General features: G+C 40.7%; 1 protein-coding gene, 1 long non-coding RNA gene and 1 pseudogene across 2 annotated transcripts in view; all 3 read right to left on the bottom strand.

The window, feature by feature from the left end:
- Window positions 1-3420: 3420 nt before the first annotated feature.
- LOC121767071 lies at window positions 3421-4640 on the bottom strand (annotated as a pseudogene).
- Window positions 4451-21452, bottom strand: part of LOC121766471 ((+)-pulegone reductase-like) — a 43688-nt gene continuing 26686 nt past the window's right edge. Inside the window, exons 2-3 of the mRNA XM_042162753.1 lie at window positions 4816-4993; window positions 4451-4708 (exon numbers count right to left, since the gene is read on the bottom strand). Coding sequence (XP_042018687.1) covers window positions 4665-4708; window positions 4816-4993 — 222 coding nt within the window. The 3' untranslated portion in view covers window positions 4451-4664. The remainder of the gene's footprint in view (window positions 4709-4815; window positions 4994-21452) is intronic.
- Window positions 7988-9239, bottom strand: LOC121766495. Its single transcript, XR_006043001.1, has 3 exons — window positions 9146-9239; window positions 8979-9049; window positions 7988-8044 (listed from the first exon to the last, which is right to left on the bottom strand). It is a non-coding gene; the product is annotated as an uncharacterized LOC121766495 (long non-coding RNA).

The following is a 21452-nucleotide window of genomic DNA, read 5'->3' as shown; positions in this document are numbered from 1 at the left end:
GAATATTACCAACGGTGCCTTTTTGGTGAAGGAAAAGGGAAAACACGGACCTCACCGGGGGGCAAAAGAGTCAATATAATTGCGCTTCACCGGGGGTAAAATTAGGGTTGGCCCGATTTGTTTGACTCCTAATTCAACACTTCATTGATTATTTTATAATATAGATAACTAAAAAAATAACTTTCAATTTTATATTAAATATATAAATTATATACTAAATTTTATTAATATAATAATAGATAAAATAAATTGGAAACTTCAAATTCACTAAGAAAAACATTTAAAATTCTAAAATATGCTTTGAAATTTCTTGATGTTTATGTTTTATTTTGCATAAATCTCAATAGTATTTAATCGTGTTTATGTTTGAATTTAAGCATATATCTCAAATTCAATTTTGTTAAATGTTTTACATTTTATAAATATAACTAATTTTCAACATTATTTGATTGATCACATGTTAAATTTATCGGTAGCAAACCGATTAACCCGTTGGGCTAGCCCGAAACCCGAGTTTTTAGTGTTAGGGTTGAACTTCTATAACCTGAAAAAAACCACTACTTGATTAACCCGCACCTGAGTGACCCATAACTCGGGCAAGGTTGGCCTGAAACCCGCTGGGCCGACCCGATTGACATCCCTACCAGAGACGTCTATGGAAGTTAAAATTCAAAAATCTCGTATTTTGACTAAGTTTTATAATAAATATATTAAATAAAAAATGAAATAATGAGAGCCATGAATAGTGAAGGGAAGAGATTAATAAGAAATGGAGGATTGGAGGTGCTACCTGTTTAAATTAATAACAATACATCAAATTCATGATCATATACTTATAATTCATGATTATAGCCTTATTTAAGTCCTTCCTTGTTTCCGATTGTAAAAACAGAATTACTCACGAGCAACCACCACCAACAGCTTCCCTACGTTGCGACCGGAGTATAAGCCAGAGAGAGCCCCAGGCGCGCTTTCAATGCCTTCGGCTATGTCTTCGACGTATGTGATCCTCTCTTCCTTGATTAGAGGCACAACCATCTCCAGGAACTTGGAGTAGAGATGGTAGTGGTCGCTTGTAACGCCCGTACTTTTTATGAAAGAATGACGACGATATTGCTATATTTAGCATGACGAATGAAATACGTGGAGATGAATATTTTCTTATGGAAGACGACGTGCGTAAATCGAGGAATGGTTGAAGGAATTATATTTGGAACAACACCAAATATAAGTTGTACGATTTTCCCGTACTTTAATTTTTTTTGTTATGAAGAACGAGATAACAAAATAGCTTGGATTCTAGTTATGTTAAATTCACCAAATAATAGTATTTTTTTTTGGGTTTTTCTAACTTGGGCTTCCAATTAAATTGAACCCAAATCAAAATAAATTAATTTGAGCCAACAACATAGAAATGAATTATTTCCAAGCCCAAAAGCTTTTCTTCTTCCTCTTCCTCAAAGGTGGCCGACGGTTTCCTCCTTCATGGAGGAGACTCTCCATTTTTCCACCCCACTATCTTCCCTCATTACTTCCACAACTCAAGAGACAACCACTACCTCTTTAATCCATTCCCTAAACACTTCACATTACACAACAAAGAAATCAAGGAAAAAGAAAGTGAGAGGGCCGAGAGGAAATTGCCGAGAGGAAAGGAGGGAGATTTGGTCACCATCTTTTGTGTTTCTTCTACCATTTTCAACCATTTTGGAGGTATAACCATTCCTATCAAAGCATGAGTTTATTTTAGCTTTGCATATATGTTTTTATACCTTCTTGTTCCATAACCAAACCAAATAGCAATCCACTAAGAATCAACCAAACGATCGTCGTACGTAACCGAAACTATGAAAGAACTTAACTTTATAACTATAACGTGTATTGCGGGACGTTTCGGAGTGGTTTCGGAGGAGGAGAAGCCGTCGCCGGCGACGGGCAGCGGCGGACAGCCGCGCTCGACGTTCCGGTGCGGGCGACGGCTCCCGTTGGGCGACGGCAGGAGCTTTCCCCGCGGCAGCGGCGTCGTGCGACCCTTCCCGACGACAGCAGCTACCTGACGGACAGCCGCGTCGACGACCGCAGCAGCTTCTCGACGGACAGCAACTTCCCGACGGCAGAGCAACTCCCGGCGACTCCAGCTGCGACGGCGGGCGACTCCAGCAGCGACGGCGTCGAGCCGGAGAGAGAGCAACGACGGCTGCTCGCTGTTTCGGTCGGCAGAAAGAGAGACGGGGAGAGAGAAAGAAGAAAGAGAGAGAGAAGATAGAGAGGGGGATAAAAGAATGGGCCATGTGTTTTTTTAAGTTGGGCCTTTTGTTGCTTATGGAAATTGGGCCTCATACTTTTGTTGGGTTTTGTTTGGTTATGGAGGAATAAAGTGGCTAAGTAGCTTAATCTTTTGGGCCGGTAATTAAAGATAAATCGGGGGAAAATAATTAAGTCTTGGCTTTTAATTATTTCCGGAATAATTTTTGAAGAATGAATAATTTTATCCTAAGCATGAAATAATATGTTTTCAACGATAAGTAATTGCGATAATTAAAGTATACGCTTAAATAATTTTTAGAAATTATTTTTGACGTCATGGAAAATATGAGGAGCCAACGGAGGAAAGAATGGGCGTAAGCGGCCGACCGGCGACACCTTGGGCGGCCGCCGTATAATCGAAAATGCACGAAAACCGAGAAAACGAAATAAAAGATTCTAAATAGAGTGCATGCATTCTAAATGTCTTCGTTACCGAGAATTGATGTGTACTTTAATTGTTTTCCAAAAAGGTGGTTCGCATGCTCGTTAAAGTCGGATCGAGAAGTTATAAAAAGAAATTTCTAAGCTATTGAGGTGGGCTCTATTACTTAAACTCTTTGATTTGCAATGATATGTATATGGAGAGATAAGGGTGGTTTAAATGTTATGTCATGCCGTATTTTATGTTTTGAATTGCCTATCTGATTGTCTACAAGGATAATGTCCTACTAGACTTTGATGGTTAACGAATTCGGGTCTGACTAGGGAGTGAGTCCCTACTCAGGCTAGTGCACTGATGGGGATCGTGAGCCGTCCTCTAGGTCGGCCGGTCCAGTGATCGAGTTTGTGGCCACATTCTCGTTTCACATGATGGTTCAGATATGGTACAGGATGAGGGATGATGATTGCCTGCAGGCATAATTTTATTTAAGGAATGATTTAGTGTTTCTCGGCCTTTTAAAGTAAAACCCGAGTTTCACTCAATGATGGCTTGACATAAACGATAAATGTATTTTGGGCATGAGTTCACTGAGTGCATCAAGTACTCAGCCCCTGCATATGTTTTCCCTATGTGCAGGTTGAGCGAGGAAGGGAGGCGGAGGATGTTGAGCATTGGACCTAGATCATATTCAATAAACATTCCGGTTACTATTGTGTCTCTATACATAGTAGTAGCTAACTCTCAAATGCTTCCGCTATGCCAAGTTTTAAGAATTTCTTTGTTTTCCTTTGAATTGTCAAACTATGTCATTGACGTTATGTACCTTAAAGATTTGAAACCTTGTTGATAAATGAAATTTCATATTTTGATCGATATGTCGTACTTCCTTGTCTGCTACCCCTTGATTGTTATTTCCCTTTCTTCCCCGCTTCTTAATTCCCCCATTAGTCGCGATCCACCGTACTTTCTATCCTTAGGAAGTGCGGTCGTGACATCGCTAGTGAAAAATCCTTCCATACGGACCCGTTTTACTATTGCGTTAATCAAGTTGTGGACGCCTTCGGGCTGCTCAAGGTTGTTGTATTGGGAGATCATCCCACAAAGCGCAACACGGCCGTTGAGTCTCATGTTGTTTAGCACCGCTTCGAGCATCTTCCCTCCCATGTTGTCAAAGTAGATGTCGATGCCATCGGGGAAGTACCTAATTAACAACAGCACAAATATGTGAGTATTATCTACATAACGATAAATTGCCGGAAAAACTATAAAATTTGGTCAAATTCTTTCAAAAAACTAACCAAAAAAATTATATATTTGGATTTGTTATCCACAGTCGTGGGATGATTGTGAACTGATCCATACTTGGTGGTTTTCTCAGCTGATTTACCAAACTTCGCGGTTTTTTGCTAGTTTTTATGAAATTTGTGTTGAATACAAAAGGATTCTTTTGTTATATAAGAACATAAATATGTGTATTGTGTGTTAAATTACTAACTATTCTTCAATGTTAAATAAGTATACACATTTTTATAGCAATGATAGAACCTCTTCAACGCTGCATTATAGTCTTGCTCTTCTTTGTAGTTGAATGCTTCGTCAAACCCGAATTTGTTCTTCAAGAGATCGACCTTCATCAATGCAAAAGCCGACTTGTTCATCAAATGTGAAACATAAACTTGTCACAGAAGAAAAATAGCACATAAATCGACAACCAATCTAGCCAACAATCTAATAAGTTTTCGATAAGCCATTAGATTCTGACCTTTTCTTTGCTCCCCGCACTCCCAACAACGTAACACCCTGCGATCTTTGCAAACTGACCAACGAGCTGACCAACAGCTCCGGATGCAGCAGAGACACGTTGATTTTCAGTCTCAAGTTAGTACATCTCCTACTGTTGTTTTTCAGAAACTATCAAGATAAACGCTACAAATCCAACATTTCCCAATCTATTTATTCAAGCATATATAGTTCATCAACAGCTCGTTTTCGTTAACAGTTTAACTGCATACAATACTTCTGCAAAATCACAAACAACTAGTTCTAGATCAGACAAATAGCACTAGGAAGCAGGAATCAAGCGTGAAATTTGAAGTCGATAATCACAAGGGGCTCGAGAAACTCACCAAGAATCCCTGTATAATAAGAGAGGGGCAAATCTTTATCTTGAACCTTAAACAATTGGTCTGGATCTTTAATAAGGCTATACTCCTCCCAGCCAGTAAACCCCCAAACTAGCTCGCCCGTCTTGAAATTTGGATGAGACGAATCCAGTACTTTCGATACTCCAAATCCATAAATAGGCTATCACCATAAAAAGGTCAACAAACACAAAAAAGATGCAACCAACATTGCATCAATGGAAAGATAACATTTTTTATTTCTTTCCCCAAAATCTCAAACTATTCATCAAACAAGACCTATGCAGAAACATCAAAAAGACATAACAAACATTTTATCAATAGAAAGATACAGTTTATATTTTTCTCCCCAAAATCTCAAACTATTCATCAAACGAAAAAAAATACTATTGTTATATTCCAATGAGATCATCTACACAATATTGTATTATAAGTCTATTTTTTTAATAAAATAAAAAATTAAGGGCCCCAATTTAAATCAAGACATGTATAACAAATTCTATTCCAACCAGAAGAAAAATTAATTTCAACAACAAAAATTTCACTTAAAAAAACTAAACTTACAGAATCCAGCATGAAAGAAGTAGAGATTCTGATTTTGGATCGATGGATCGATGGATAAGTAGAGATTCTTCACCAAAACGGCGCCGTCGCAACCGCTGGGAATTTTGAGCTGAATTTTGGAAGTTCTCAGCGACATATCGGATTCTTTCACAAATGTTTTGACATAGTTGCTGAGTATCACTTGCTTGTTGCTAATTTCCTCACCCATTTTGCCGTTGATTCTGGTGGAATTCTGGTGTTCAGCTTCATTGTTTTATATCTGAAAATCCCTAGAAAAGCTCTAGGCTAATGGAGTAGAAGTTTTGGGTTGTGTGTAGTAGCGGCGCCTCTGCTAGGTGAGAATCATAGGGACCTCTAATTTTCTATGGAGGGACATCTTTTTTTTATATTATTTTAGATCCGTGAACTTTAAAAATATAACTTGAGGTCCGTCAACCGTAAGTTAATATCAATCGAAGTACTTTTTTACTATTTTCAAGTTTTTTGGATGAAAATACCCTCAATCATATTTTTAATTAACTTATCACATACTCATATGGTTTTTGTAAATGATAGTAAATAGCTAAAGTGGACATATGATAAAGTAAGAGAGAGAATAACGTAGAAGAGAGTCTTATCTACATTATTCTCTATCTTACTTTACCCATTATTCATTAATTATTTATTACTCCCTCCGTCCATGAAACGTTTTCCAGTTTTTCCATTTTGGTCCGTCCGTGAAATGTTGTCCACTTTGCTATTATTTTACTTTTTTGGTAAATGGTTCTCATATTCCACTAACTCATTACACTCACATTCTATTATAAATTCAATATATAAATATGGGACCTACATTCCACTAACTTCTTTCACTCACTTTTCTTTACATTTCTCAAAACACGTGCCGAGTCAAACATGGACAACATTTTGCGGACGGAGAAAGTATCATTTGTTCAAAACGAGTGCAGAAGATGAAATGTGACAAAATTTCAGGGACGGAGGGAGTAGTAAAAATATGTATAAAAAAATATGGGTATGTGATAAGTTTATTAAAAATATGTACCCGGTATTGAGGGTATTTTAATCAAAAAAACTTGAAAATAGTAAAAAAATATTTCGATTGATATTAACTCATAGTTGACAGACTTCAAATGATATTTTTAAAGTTCACGGATCTAAAATGATACATTGACAAAGTTCGTGGACTAAAAAAAATATTCCTTCTACTCTATAATAGGCGGGGTTATTTTCTTCAGCAACCATTTAATTAAAAAACAAATATTAACACCTAAAGCCCCTAACCAGCCGCAATTCTCCAACACTGAACACTTGAAAAAAGATCCAATACGTGGGCCCACCAGGCCATATAAGGGAAACTGAACGAGTCTCAGTTTGTATTTTCTTTTATGACTTTAGGTTATGGATGGCAAAATTTATTGTATTTATAGGTCATTAGGTATTAAGTTCACTACATTTGACTAATTCACGCACAACATTTGTAAAGTTGTTTTCAATACTTTAAAAAGATTTCAGTAATTCATTTAAAAAGTCGCCAAAATATTCTTACCTCTTCTTTTGTGGTTGGGCGTGACGAGTTGTGGTGTTGAGCCTTCGACGTTTAACACTTTAGCCAATTAATACAAGGATAGATTTTGACTCCAAAAGACTCTTGGGTCCAGAGCGGAAAGAAACTGAGGCTCTGATACCAAACTGTCACGACCGCCCTTTAGGGTTAATAAATACGGGTGATCGTGATTAAAAGAACTTAATAAACAGACGAAGGAAACTAAGGTTTCAGTAAAGAGTTTGACCAATAATTAATATTTAATAAAAAGGGGCCAAGAGTTTGACATTATCCAAATAATTAGGTTCAAAGCTAAAAGATTGACGAGTAAAAACAATGTCTCAGCGGAAGCGTCCAAGAGAAAGAGTGACGTCATGTGTGGAGACACAACGACACTCGTAGTACACAACTAACCAAACCATGCTTCAATTTTAAATTGCTCAACACCACCAATTGCTCGTCGCCGCTCAACCTGCACATAGGGAAAACACATGCAGGGCTGAGTACTTAATATACTCAGTGGGCTTATGTCGAAAACATTTGATGAAAGTTATGTCATCCATACCACAGTGAACTCGAGTTTTACATTTAGAAAAGAAATAGCATCGAGTATCACAAAACAATTTCATAGACTGGCCAGTCAAAACAATCTCCCAACTTTCTCAATAATCATTCAATCACATCCTCTGTCCATAGTGCGACGAAAGTGTGGCCACACTATTCGCCCACGAGACCGGCCGACTAGCAAGGACGGCTCACGATCCCACCTGTGTACACTAGCCTGATAGGGTTTGCGGCCCTACTCGGACCCGAATTCGTTTAACATAGCCCTATAGCCTAATGGAGCGAACTCACAAACTAGGCATCAGGCAACAATCTCAACATAGCCCTATAGCCTAATGGAGCGAACTCACAAACTAGGCATCAGGCGACAATCTCATCATCAAAATAAACATGGCATGACATAACAATTTAAACCACCCTTATTCCACCATAATCATACTTTTGAAAGTGTAAAAGAGTTTAGCAAAAGAAAGCCCACCTCGACTGCTTAATTCTCAAGTACTTTCTTCCCCTTGGTATCACGATTCACTTGCGAGAATTCACCTTTAGAATTTTGATAATACATAAATCAACACACTTTTCAAATAAATAAAATGCATGCATCCTATGTCTCCAATTATTTTCTTGATCAAGATTATAAACTTTCTTAATTAGAAACTTAGGTACTTCGATTAACGCCGAGCGATCAAGCACCAACAAATCGCATAAAAGACAGGCATAAACCAATTAAATAAACCAACTAAATTAAATGGGGCAAAAGGGAGTAAGAAAAACGAACTAAAATACTCCATCGTACACGTACACATATACTCTTATCCCTTTCTACTTTAGTATAAAATACTAATGGTATTAGATGAATAAAACAATTTAGAAACACATATTCCCATTCAACACAATACGTGTACACGTATACTCTTCCACCACTATTTTAAAACCATCACCAATTATTAAAGTAATATATATATATATATATATAAAAAAATTCCAATGCTTCTTCCCCTTTTTGACAAACACAAATACGGTCTCAAATTCAAACTTAGGAAAAACGTCTTCAACTAATAATAAAAAAATGTTTTACAGTAATGAAATCAACACTTCTTCTTTCCAGATCCGTCGTTCTCCCTTTCTCTCTCAATCCCCCTTTTCTTCTTCCCCAAATTTAAACTCAAGCAAAAACGAATGAAACAAAGATAAAACCCCAATTGACGGACACTCTCTTCTCGCGCCATCGTCTCCACGAGCAGCCGCTCCATCATCGTTTCCAGCGCCGCGACCAGAGTTGTCCGATGGTTTGGCATATCCGTTTCCATTCCCGAAACAGCCCCAATTTACCCCGAAGCTAAGTTCTTACTTGATTCCGATTCGTTAAATGTTCAATCTTTTATTCGGTTTTGTTTTTATTACCAGATTATTAGATTGGTTACGGAGCTTATGAGATGCACAAAATTGAGGCTATTGTAGAGGGGAATTGATGTACCTTTGGGGAGAAGAAATTGCCTAGCAGCAAAAGAAATTGGATTCACGGCAAGTTTTGCTTTTCCTCTCAAACTGTGATGCCAAGCAATTGTGTCACGAGTAAATAAATTACGATTTTGTACTCGCCAGTTGCAAAAGCAAGAAGATTGAATGACTTTGCAAGATTACCTTGAATAGAAGTTGAAAGAATAGGTCTTGGTTTCTTGCTGCAGAGAACGATTAGAAGAGAAACTAATTGGGGAGTGCATAATATAGAGGGAGGGTATTAAAAGATATGGGAGAGATTTAGAAAGTGGGGAGGAAACGGTTTTAACGTGGGTTAAGGCGGTGGAATTCTAATTCTTCTTCTTTTCATTTTTTATTAATTTGAATTTGTTTGGTATTTATTTACAGATCACGGAGGAGAAAAGTCCCATCACGGAGGAGGAAAATCTCTGCAGAATCTTTAATTAAAAAATTTGGATTAATGCAGCTCGGTGACCAAGTCAACAGGGAGAAGATTTAGTTAAATTAGTTTAATTCGCGGTCCCTTTGTATTTTATTTAAATTGTGCAGCCACAATTTATTTATCATGGACTGAGTTTTTATATCACTTATTCAATTTTTTCGATCCAACTCGCAGATTGAGGCCAATATATTTATTCCTCACGGAAAGGAATTATTTTAAATCCGCTCAGTAATTTATTTCACAAATCCCCAGTCTAGCCACAATTCCACTCAACAATTAATTCCCGGACTTCGCAATATTAATAGCATTAAATGCAAGTACTTTAGGGTTCAAAAATTAGGTTTAGAAAAACGGGGCGTTACATCCTACCAACCTTAACAGAAATTTCGTCCCGAAATTTGTTACCCTTAAGTAAAGAGTTCTGGGTACAATTCTATCATCTTGTCCTCATTCTCTCACGTGGCTTCTCCATGCCCATGATTTTTCCAAAGTACTTCGACACAAGCAACATGTTTATTTCTCACATTCTTGATCTTTCGGTCCAAAATAGATTGGGGTCTCTCCTCGTAGCTCAAGTCTGGATTCAAGGCGACTTCTTCGTATTGGATCACGTGTTTCAGGTCGAACACGTATTTCCGTAACTGTGACACATGGAAAACGGTGTGCAAATTCCCAAGGTTTGGTGATAGCGTCAATCGGTATGCAACAAGGCCCACTCCTTCAAGAATTTTGTAAGGCCCAATAAATCACGGCTTCAATTTGCCCTTGACGCCAAAACGTGTTGTCCCTTTTGACGAGGATACCTTCAGGAAAACTTTATCGCCAGCTTGGAGTTGTAGGTCAGTTCGTCGGACATTCGCGTATGGTTTCTGTCTGTCATGAACTTCTTTTATCCTTTCACGAATTTGCCAAACGATTCCCACCATCTCTTCAACTGCTTCGGGTCCAAGTATTCTTCTCTCGCCAACTTCGTCCCAGTAGAGTGGCGATCTACACTTTTTCCCGTAATGCCTCATACGGCGCCATGTTTATCGTTGTCTGAAAACTGTTGTTGTAGGTGAACTCAATCAATGGTAGTGCTGCCTCCCAGCTTCCTCCTCGGTTGAGTACCACGGCTCTCAACATATCCTTGAGAGTTTGGCTCGTTCTTTTGGACTGCTCATCGGTTTGCGGGTGAAACGTTGTGCTGAAGTTCAATTTAGTTCCAAGCTCTTTCTGTAGACTTATCCAAAATCTTGAGGTGAATTTTGGGTCACTATCGGACGTAATAGTCACTGGGGCACCATGCAATCGGACTATCTCCTTTACGTAAATTTGAGCTTGCTTGTTGGACCCATAACTTATGAGAATCGGTATGAAGTGCGCACTCTTGGTAAGTCGATCTATAATTACCTAATTAGTGGTGTTTCCTCTCAGAGTCCTCGACAATCCCGTCATGAAATCCATGGCGATGTGCTCCCATTTCCACTCAGGGATCTCCAGTGATTGTAACTTCCCATACGGTCGTTGATGTAGAGCCTTCACTTGCTGGCAGACTAAACATCTCTCAACAAATGACGTTATATCCCTCTTCATACCATTCCATCAAAAGGACTTCTTCAGATCTTGATACATTTTCGTATTCCTAGGTTGGCGGTGTAAGGAGTCTCATGTGCTTCACTCATAACTTCGTTTTTGAGTTCCTCGTTATTCGGTATGCATAGTCTTCCTTCGAAAGTAAGGGCATTGACACCTTCTTCGCTAAAACTCCCAGATTCGCCAGTTCGCACCTCTACACGAATCTCCTCTAATTTCGCATACATCCGTTGTGCTTCAATAATTCTCTACCTTAGATCAGGTTCAACAACTAAGGTGGCGATTCGGGCTTCCACTGTTCCAAGTGCCCCCACCACTTCCAAACGCATCTTGCTGAACTCGCGAATCAGGCTTTCCTCTTTGGTGAGAAAAGTAGCCAGTTGGGAATGGTCCTTCCGGCTCAAAGCATCTGCCACTACATTTGCTTTGCCGGGGTGGTAGTTGATGCCACAATCGTAGTCTTTCACCAACTCGAGTCATCTTCGTTGCCGCATGTTCAAATCTTTCTGCTCAAAGAAATACTTTAGGCTTTTGTGGTCCGTAAAGATCTCACATCGAACTCCGTAGAGATGATGTCTCCAAATCTTTAAGGCGTGTACTACCGCTGCTAACTCCAAGTCGTGGGTTGGATAGTTCAACTCGTGTGGCCTCAATTGTCGTGACGCGTAAGCAATCACTTTGCTGTTTTGCATCAACACACATCCAAGTCCCACCTTTGAAGCTTTAGTGTATACCACGTAGTTCACTTCAGGCCCTGGCTCGGCTAGAATCGGTGCACTAGTTAGCTTCTCCTTCAACAATTAGAAACTTGCCTCACACTCCGGGGTCCAATTGACTTTTGCCCCCTTCTTGAGTTGTTGGTTCATGGGTCTCGCTATCTTGGAGAATACATCTATAAACCCTCGGTAGTATCCTGCCAAGCCTAGGAAACTCCGAATCTCGTTTGGTGTTGAAGGTACTTTCCATTGCTGTACCGCCTTAACCTTGGCGGGGTCCACTTGAATTCCTTCTGCCGACACAATGTGACCAAGGAAGTTCACTTCCTTAAGCCAAAACTCACGCTTGCTGAATTTGGCATATAGTTTCTCACTCCTCAACGGCTCCAAAGTGATTCGCAGGTGTTCCTCGTGTTCCTTCTCATCCTTCGAGTAGACGAGTACATCATCTATGAAGACCAAAATGAATTTATCCAAATATGGATGAAATACTCGATTCATTAAATCCATGAATACTGCAGGTGCATTCGTCAATCCAAACGACATTACCACAAACTCATAGTGACCATATCTTGTGCGAAAAGCAGTCTTCGGTATGTCCTCTCTTCGGACTCTCAATTGATGGTATCCGGACCTTAAGTCCATCTTTGAGAACACACCGACTCCTCGAAGTTGATCGAATAGGTCACCTATCCTCGGCAGTGGATATTAGTTCTTGAGGTCATTTTGTTCAACTCTCTATAGTCAATACACATTCTCATCGACCCATCTTTCTTCTTCACAAAAAGCACAGTCGCGCCCCACGGTGAAACACTGAGTCTAATGAAACTCAAGTCCATGAGTTCGTGAAGTTGTATCTTGAGTTCCTCCAACTCTTTAGGTGCAATTCGATATGGGGCCTTGAACACCGGTGTCGACCCTGGCTCTAGGTCGCTTATGAACTCCAATTGTCGATCTGGCGGTGGGCCATGCAAAGCTTCAGGAAAAAAAAATGTTTGGAAATTCTCGTACCACGGCAACATCCTCCACTTTCCTTTCTTCTTTTCCATCTCCTTGTAGATAGACCAGATAGGCAGGACGCCCTTTCCTCAACATCGTAGTGGCTTGGAATACGGAGATGATAGACGTTTTTCTGTTCTTCGTGATTCCATGATACACGATTGGTTCCTTTCCAGGGGCTTGTAATGATATTTGTCTCTCCTTGCAACAAATAGTAGCAAAATTGGCAGTTAACCAATCCATTTCCAAGATTATATCGATATTCCACATTGCCATGACTTGTAGGTTGTGCGTGACTAGCTTAAGTTCTCCCATAAAAATTTTTACATTCGAGCATGTTTGAGAAATCTCTATTACCCCTCCCACTGGTGAGGTCACCATCATCTTATGCTCAGATTTATTAGCAGGCACGCATAGTTCTGATATGAAAGGATGCGATGCGCCCGTATCAAACAATACAACAATAGATGTATCGAGGAGTTTGCCCATACATGCCAAGTTTCCGTTTTCGTGACTCCCTTGTTCAGTCTTGGGTTGTTTAGAAATCAACGCATATGCTCTAAGGAGGGAAGTCTTGGGTGGTGAAGTTGTTGTTGTCGCGAAGGTTGATCACGATTCACCCTTGGTTCCGCTAGTGGTGCCCTCGGCTGCTGACGGAATCTTTGATTGTTCTGCCTTGACCCCATCCCCACATTCTTGCTCGGACACTCTTTAGGGAAGTGGCCATTTCCTCCACAATCAAAGCACTTAGTAGTGTTCTGCATTCTACACTCTCTGAAATGGTACTTGGAGCACACATTGCATTGTGGTGGTCTAGGTCGGAAGTCACCCCTCTAGTTAGAGAAATTTTGTCTGCCCCTGTTGGGATTCAATACGCACAAGACTTTCACACACTCAGGTGAATCACACACACACTCACAGTTGTATGATCACTCACAATGCAGAAGAACACACACTCACACTTAGAGTATCGAAGATGGTAATCTTGGAGAGAAAACTTGAAAACTCTTTATTGATTTTCACTACTAACTACGTACATGGTTTTGAGCTATTTAAAGCTCTACAATCAAGTAGCAACTGCTACTAACTAACTACAAGAAGAATCAAGAAAGCAAGAAGAATAACTGCTACATCTCGGCTAACTAACTGCTGCACCAACGGCTAGTTTCTCTAGGCCGAACTTCCTTCTCGGTTCAAGCCCGAACTGTTGCTTCTTCTTTTCCCGGCTCAAGACGAACTCTATTCTTGACTCAAGACCGAACTTTCTTTTCGGCTCACAACCGAGCACTCTCTTCGGCTCACAACCGAGCTCCCTTCTCGGTTCATAAACCGAACTCCTTTCTCGGTACACAAACCGAACTCCTTTGCTTCTCGGCTCAAGACCAACTGTCTTCTCGGCTCGAAGCCAAACTCAAAGCCGAGCTCAAAGCCGAGCTTCCTTCTTCTTCTGCTAGTTCCAAGCTAGTTCCAGCTCGGTAAGCCGAGCTTACCGAACTCCTTTCTGGCCGAGCTTCTTCCAACTGAAATGAGCACTCCATTATTACAATTCTCCACCTGAGGGCTCATCTCAGTTCGCGCACAAACATTGATCAACTTCTTGCAATGATCAAACTTGTCTCTACTTAGAGATTTAGTTAGCATATCTGCCGGATTGTGCAAGGTGTTAATCTTAACCACCTTCACCCTTCCCCTTTCAATCTCATCTCTAATAAAGTGCAACTTTATGTCTATATGCTTGCTCCTCTCATGGAAACCCGGATGTTTAGCCAAGCATATAGCTGAGCTGCTGTCACAATGAATCACCATTGTTTCTTGGTCAAAACCAAAATCAGAAATTACTCCCTGGATCCAAAAGCTTTCCTGTACAGCTGCAGTGAGAGCTATATACTCTGATTCTGTAGTTGAGAGAGCAACTACACTCTGCAGACCTGATTTCCAACTGATCACAGTTCCAAACATGGTGAACAAATAACCTGTTTGAGACTTTCTGGTGTCCAGATTTGCAGCATAGTCTGCATCACAATACCCCTGCACAACCTCCTCAGATCCACCTTCCCAGCCATTGAACACAATCCCCCAGTCCTTAGTTGACTTCATGTACCTCAATATCCATTTAAGAGCATTCCAATGCTCCTTCCCCGGGTCTGCCATGTATCTGCTAGTCACTGAGATAGCATGAGCCAGATCTGGTCTTGTACAAATCATAGTGTACATGATACTCCCAACAACACTAGCATAAGGGATAGCCTCCATCTCATCAGCCTCTTGCTTAGTTTTAGGAGCTTGTTCCTTTGATAATCTGAAACTCTGGGACAAGGGTGTTGAGGCAGGTTTAGCATTCTCCATTCTGAATCTCTGCATAACTTTGTCAATATAATCAGTTTGCAGCATCCACAGCTTCTTGCAGCCTCTATCTCTCTGAATATGTATGCCTAGGATCTTCCTTGACTCTCCTAGATCCTTCATTTCAAAGCTCGACTTCAGATCTTGTTTAACTTTCTGAATTTCTGTCATAGAAGGGCCTGCAAGTAGCATATCATCCACATAGAGTAATAGGTAGGCAATGGGAGTCCTGCCTGCCTTCTTGATGTAAATACAATCATCATATTCTGACTTGGAGAAGCCAATCTTCTTCATCTGTGCATCAAACTTCTTATTCCACTGTCTAGGACTTTGCTTAAGTCCATAAAGACTTTTCTGTAGCAGGCACACCTTACCTTCTTCTCCAGTCTTCACAAAGCCCTCTGGCTGTTCCATAAAGATAGTCTCCTCTAGATCCCCATTGAGGAAGGCTGTCTTCACATCAAGCTGTTGTAGCTCCCAGTCTAGCTGGTTCACAACTGCCAACAAGATCCTAATAGAAGTGTGCTTAACAACTGGAGCAAATACTTCATTGAAATCAATTCCTTCTTGCTGTGTGAAGCCCCTAGCCACCAGCCTTGCCTTGAATCTGATTCTATCTTTATCAGTGGTCTCAATCTTTTTCTTAAACAACCACTTACAACTGATCAGCCTCCTTTCTTTTCCATCTGTAGTCAGTCTGGATTTATCCACCAAGATCCATGTTTTGTTCTTGAGTAAAGATTCCATTTCCTCATTCATGGCTTCAATCCACCTTTCTCTGTCTTTACTCTTCATGGCTTCTTTATATGTGAGAGGATCTGCAATATCAATGCCCTCAGCAGCACAAAGTGCATAGTAGACCACATCAGAGAACCTTTCAGGTGGTCTTGTATTTCTTCTGCCTCTATCTCTTGCTATCTGGTACTCTCTGGCAGAGTCTGCTGTAGGCTCATCAATTTTTCTACCTCGAGCTAGAGCACCATCATCCTCTGGTTCAGACTCACTTTCTGAGTCAGAGGCTCCACCTGCTCCTTGGCAAAGTCCCACTGGCTCCACCTTGAGGAAATCACTCTCAATTTCATTGGAGTCCAGCTTCCTTTTTAAGTATGGCATCTGATCCTCCAAGAACACAACATCCCTACTCACCACCACCTTCTGCCTACCAGGCTCAATGCACCAGAGCCTATACCCCTTAACACCCCTCTGATAACCCAGCAATATGCATTTTAGAGCCCTAGCCTCAAGCTTACTTTGCCTAGCATGAGCATAGGCTGCACACCCAAACACCTTGTATTTTGAGTAGTCACTATGGGCTCCATACCACATGTAATCAGGAGTCTCAGACTTAAGGGCAGTAGATGGACACTTATTTATGAGATAGGCTGCTGTATACACAGCCTCTCCCCAAAATCTGTTGCTCAGACCAGAACTGAGTAACAAGCACCTTACTCTCTCTAGGATAGTCCTATTCATCCTCTCCACAACACCATTTTGCTGGGGGTTACCAGGAACAGTGCGGTGCCTCTTCATACCCTTCTCTTTGCAAAACAGATCAAACTCAGTAGACAAGAATTCCAAGCCATTGTCAGTTCTTAGGCATTTAACACTCCTTCCCTTCTCTAGCTCCACCTCTTTACACCATATCTTGAATTTTGTGAATGTCTCTGATTTTTCTTTCAGTATATACACCCACAGTTTCCTAGTGTAGTCATCAATAATAGCAAGGTAGTATTTCCCACCACCAATTGAGCTTACAGGTGAAGGGCCCCAGAGATCACTATGTATGTAGTCTAATGGGGCTGTAGAAGAGTGAATACCTGTAGGATAGGGTGCCTTCTTTGCTTTTCCAAGTATACACTGCTCACAGGGGTCCATCTTGTTGAAATCTCCAGAGATCAGGCCCTTCTTGATGAGTTCTTTCAAGCTTCCTTCTGCTGGATGGCCCAATCTCTTGTGCCATAGCATTATGGAATCATCTGACACTGCATTGCTTTCTCCATCAACAGCCTTAGCCTTCAGATAATAGAGAATGTGCTCTCTGTCAGCCTCCATCATCACTGCATTCCCAGATTTCACAAGCATCTTTCCCTGACTCATCAATATGGTGAACCCTTTCTCCTCCAGCATTCCCAATGAGATGAGATTTCTTTTCACTTCCGGAATATACCTCACCCCAGTTAGGATCTTTATAGAGCCATCTTGCAAACTTAGCTTCACTTTCCCTATCCCTTTGATCTGACACACATGGTTATTTCCAAGAACTACAGTCCCTGATGCTTCCTGAAGATCATGAAACCAAGATTTGTTGGGGCACATATGGAAGCTGCACCCTGAGTCCATTATCCACCTGTGACTGATCCCATTATCACTTACATTCATGAGTTGAGCAGGGGGATCAGTACTCTCTACACAATCAGAAGTGTTGTGGCCCTCAGAGGCTAGTTTTCTCTTCCAGGCATGGCAGTCCTTCTTCAAGTGCCCTGGTTTCTTGCACCAAAAACATGCTCTGGTTTCCTTCTGAGCATCAGAACTTGAGGGTTTAGAGCCCTCAAACTTTTTCTTGAAGTTCTGCTTTTTGAACTTCTTCACATTCAAGGCCTCTGCAGTTTGAACATTGGAGCTTGCAGAGCTTCTGCTGGTAGTCTTCTGGAGTTCCTTAGCCATCAAGGCCGAGTAGACTTCTGCATAGGTGATAGCCTTATCTCTGCCATAGATAATTGCATCACTCAACTGGTCATACGAGCTAGGCAAGGCATTCAATGTAAGAATGGCCTTGTCTTCATCTGAAATTTTAACATCCACAGAGCCCAGATCATCAATGATCTTATTGAACTCCTCCAACTGCTCTATGATAGATTTTTCACCAGAAAAACTATAGGCATAGAGCCTCTTCTTGAGATACAGCCGGTTAGCCAAAGATTTTGCCAGGTAAACTTCATCTAACCTGTTCAAGATCTCCACCGCAGTCTTGGCTTCTTGAACTTCCCTCAAGACCTTATCTCCAAGGCACAGAATCACTGCAGAATGTGCCTTGAGCTGCATCTCCTCCATCTTTGCCTGAGCTTTATCATCAAGCATTGGAGCCTTTCCTTTCTCTTCTGTATTTGCAAGAACTGCGGCCAAGCCTTGTTGAATCAAGACCGCCTTCATCTTCATCTTCCACAGGCTATAATCATTCTTGCCTGTGAACTTTTCTGCATCAAGCCTTGCTGCCATCTTCCCACAGACGGCGCCACTTGTTGGGATTCAATACGCACAAGACTTTCACACACTCAGGTGAATCACACACACACTCACAGTTGTATGATCACTCACAATGCAGAAGAACACACACTCACACTTAGAGTATCGAAGATGGTAATCTTGGAGAGAAAACTTGAAAACTCTTTATTGATTTTCACTACTAACTACGTACATGGTTTTGAGCTATTTAAAGCTCTACAATCAAGTAGCAACTGCTACTAACTAACTACAAGAAGAATCAAGAAAGCAAGAAGAATAACTGCTACATCTCGGCTAACTAACTGCTGCACCAACGGCTAGTTTCTCTAGGCCGAACTTCCTTCTCGGTTCAAGCCCGAACTGTTGCTTCTTCTTTTCCCGGCTCAAGACGAACTCTATTCTTGACTCAAGACCGAACTTTCTTTTCGGCTCACAACCGAGCACTCTCTTCGGCTCACAACCGAGCTCCCTTCTCGGTTCATAAACCGAACTCCTTTCTCGGTACACAAACCGAACTCCTTTGCTTCTCGGCTCAAGACCAACTGTCTTCTCGGCTCGAAGCCAAACTCAAAGCCGAGCTCAAAGCCGAGCTTCCTTCTTCTTCTGCTAGTTCCAAGCTAGTTCCAGCTCGGTAAGCCGAGCTTACCGAACTCCTTTCTGGCCGAGCTTCTTCCAACTGAAATGAGCACTCCATTATTACAGCCCCCATACTGTGGTCGGTTTTGGGTGGGCTGGTACCTCTTGTTTTCATAGTGGGTCCTATTCCCATCCCACTTTCTCTTCTCTCGAGAATAATGTGGTGGAGGCAGTGCCAGTGTAGTGTTTCACATCGCCCTCTCCTTGGGCATAGTTGCCTCAACATCTAGTGCGAGGGCCAACGCTTCTGCGTATGTAAGTCTCCCACGACTAGCTAATGCCATCTTTATCTCATGCCTTAGACCCTCACGGAACTTATCAGTTAGCTTCTCGTCGGTGTCAACTTGTTCAGGTGCATACCGAGTCATATCGCAGAGTGCGGTCATATTCAGTCACCGACATAAGCCCTTGGGTTAAGTTGTAAAACTTAGCTGCATTTGCCTTTCAGTAGCCCTTTGGTAAGTACTTGTTATATATCGCCTCCTTAAAGTTCTCCCAAGTCATTCTACCCACTTGATCTCGTGGTGTGGTCTTCATCTTGGTATCCCACCAGAAGTCAGCTGACCCAGTCAATTGGTAGGTCACACAAGTCATTCGTTTCGCATCGTTGCACATCAGAATCGTGAAAATACGCTCCAATTCGCGTATCCAACTCTCAGCCCTTTTCCGGCTCTCCCATTCCATCGAAGACGAGAGGTTTTTGTTTTAAGAGCATCTTCACAATTTCTCGGTCTACTGGAGGCGGAGGAGGTGGTGGTGATGGTGCTTGCACGCGTTTCTCTTTTCGATTGTTTCCCATTTTAGTTGGCCACTTGTTGGATGATTTTCTCTCATCGACGACCTTCGTTCGTATAACATAATCTATCAGGGTGCTCGTATTTTCATTCCAATACTATCGTACAACGATGATCTTATGCGACGACCTTAATATTCCGACTCTCAGTTGTTATCCGTATATCCATTGATCAACCACTTACATAAATTCTGAGCCGCAAAACGTGATCATTTGATGTACACGGCTTCTCTCAGCTTTTTGTTTCTCAAGACCTAATATCTAGGTATGGCACAACGTTTGATTATTCTGCCATTTGCTGCAACTAAGCATAGATGCAAAAATATTCGACTCCTTGAGTTGTTGGTGTATCATTTGTATGTGTCTCTTGAAACTTATTCCTCATATGTGTTTGCAGAGATCGAGCCATTGTCCTTCTTGAGAGTCTTGTATCAAGAATTTAGAAATCTATTTAACAGTCTTACTTGGACCAGAACGGATTTCAACATGAGGAGTACTATTGAAATTGCCCTTGATTAGAATGGCTCCAAAAATGACTCAAGAGGAACAAGAATGAGTCACTACTTTCATTAAAAGGAAACAGTGATGCATCACTTGCAAATTGCAGGTCAATCAAAAGTTTTAAATGCACGAAAAGAATATCATTGTCAAGGAGCTTCATAGAAAGAAATTTTTGATAATCCAAGTAAGTACTGTCAATTAAATTCATCCATTCTAGCTACAAATGTGGCACTACGTCATTTCCCGAAGATAATAGAGGCGTTCTCGAAAACTCTAAATTATAACTCAAGATTCTTGGTGTCGTTACAGCAATTAACTGTCCTTGAAGGTCACATCTTCATATTGTTTTTGGCACGCCCTAGCGGTCATTCACTTGGTAATAACCCTCTCGGCCTTAACGTGTCATAAGTGTTGTCATATTTGTAACGCGTCGTCGCATTAACATGTTATGCACGATTGCATTCACTTTATTTGATTGCAGGCACAATTTCTCGTCGTTGTAATGATACATCACCTAACATTTCTTCTTGTCTTGATCTCGTTAGAAACTTCCTTTCTTTTTGTTCTTATCATCCAGGGAAAACAATAGGCAGCTATAATAGTCCGTCTAGTTCGAAATATATGTTTTCGTTTGTCCCATCACTCAGGAAAGTGATATTGTAGTTATCACTTTACAACTATGTTCGAGCACGTTCAGCCTAGCATACTTCTTAGGCACTCTATGTTTTACAGACATAGTTCATAGTCTCATACTTCAACATATATTCGATCGTTGCTTAATTCAAGCTTCATATGGATTCTACATTTGCAACAAAGTTCAAAATTTCACATTTCACTTTCATAATTATTTTATACGATACCTCGTACTTCATCAATCATGAATTATCACATAAAACGTATTGCGCAGTCAAACATGTTTATCCATATAAACCATTTAGCATTCCATAGCATTTCATCCAGCATATATTAAAATTTAAAATAGTAACTCAATCTATCCATCATCCATGGAATCACATTTCATAAATCATACAGTTCATGGACATCTGTATCACAATCACAAAATTGCAACTATGCACTCATCATGCTTTGTATTCACAGTTTCATAATCATGCAATTTCGACCACATAGGCATAAAAATGAATTTCCGCTCAAGTAATCAACATGTATGTCATTTAAGTTAAATTCGCAGTTCAAATTTGTAATAACAAGTCTCCGCCTCAAGCATGCGATTATATTCACACT

The sequence above is a fragment of the Salvia splendens genome, chromosome 15 (genome assembly GCF_004379255.2).
Source record: "Salvia splendens isolate huo1 chromosome 15, SspV2, whole genome shotgun sequence".
Classification (NCBI taxonomy): Eukaryota; Viridiplantae; Streptophyta; class Magnoliopsida; order Lamiales; family Lamiaceae; genus Salvia; species Salvia splendens.
The sequence above is the reverse complement of the archived record's forward strand: the minus strand, read 5'-3'. Positions and strand labels throughout refer to the sequence as shown.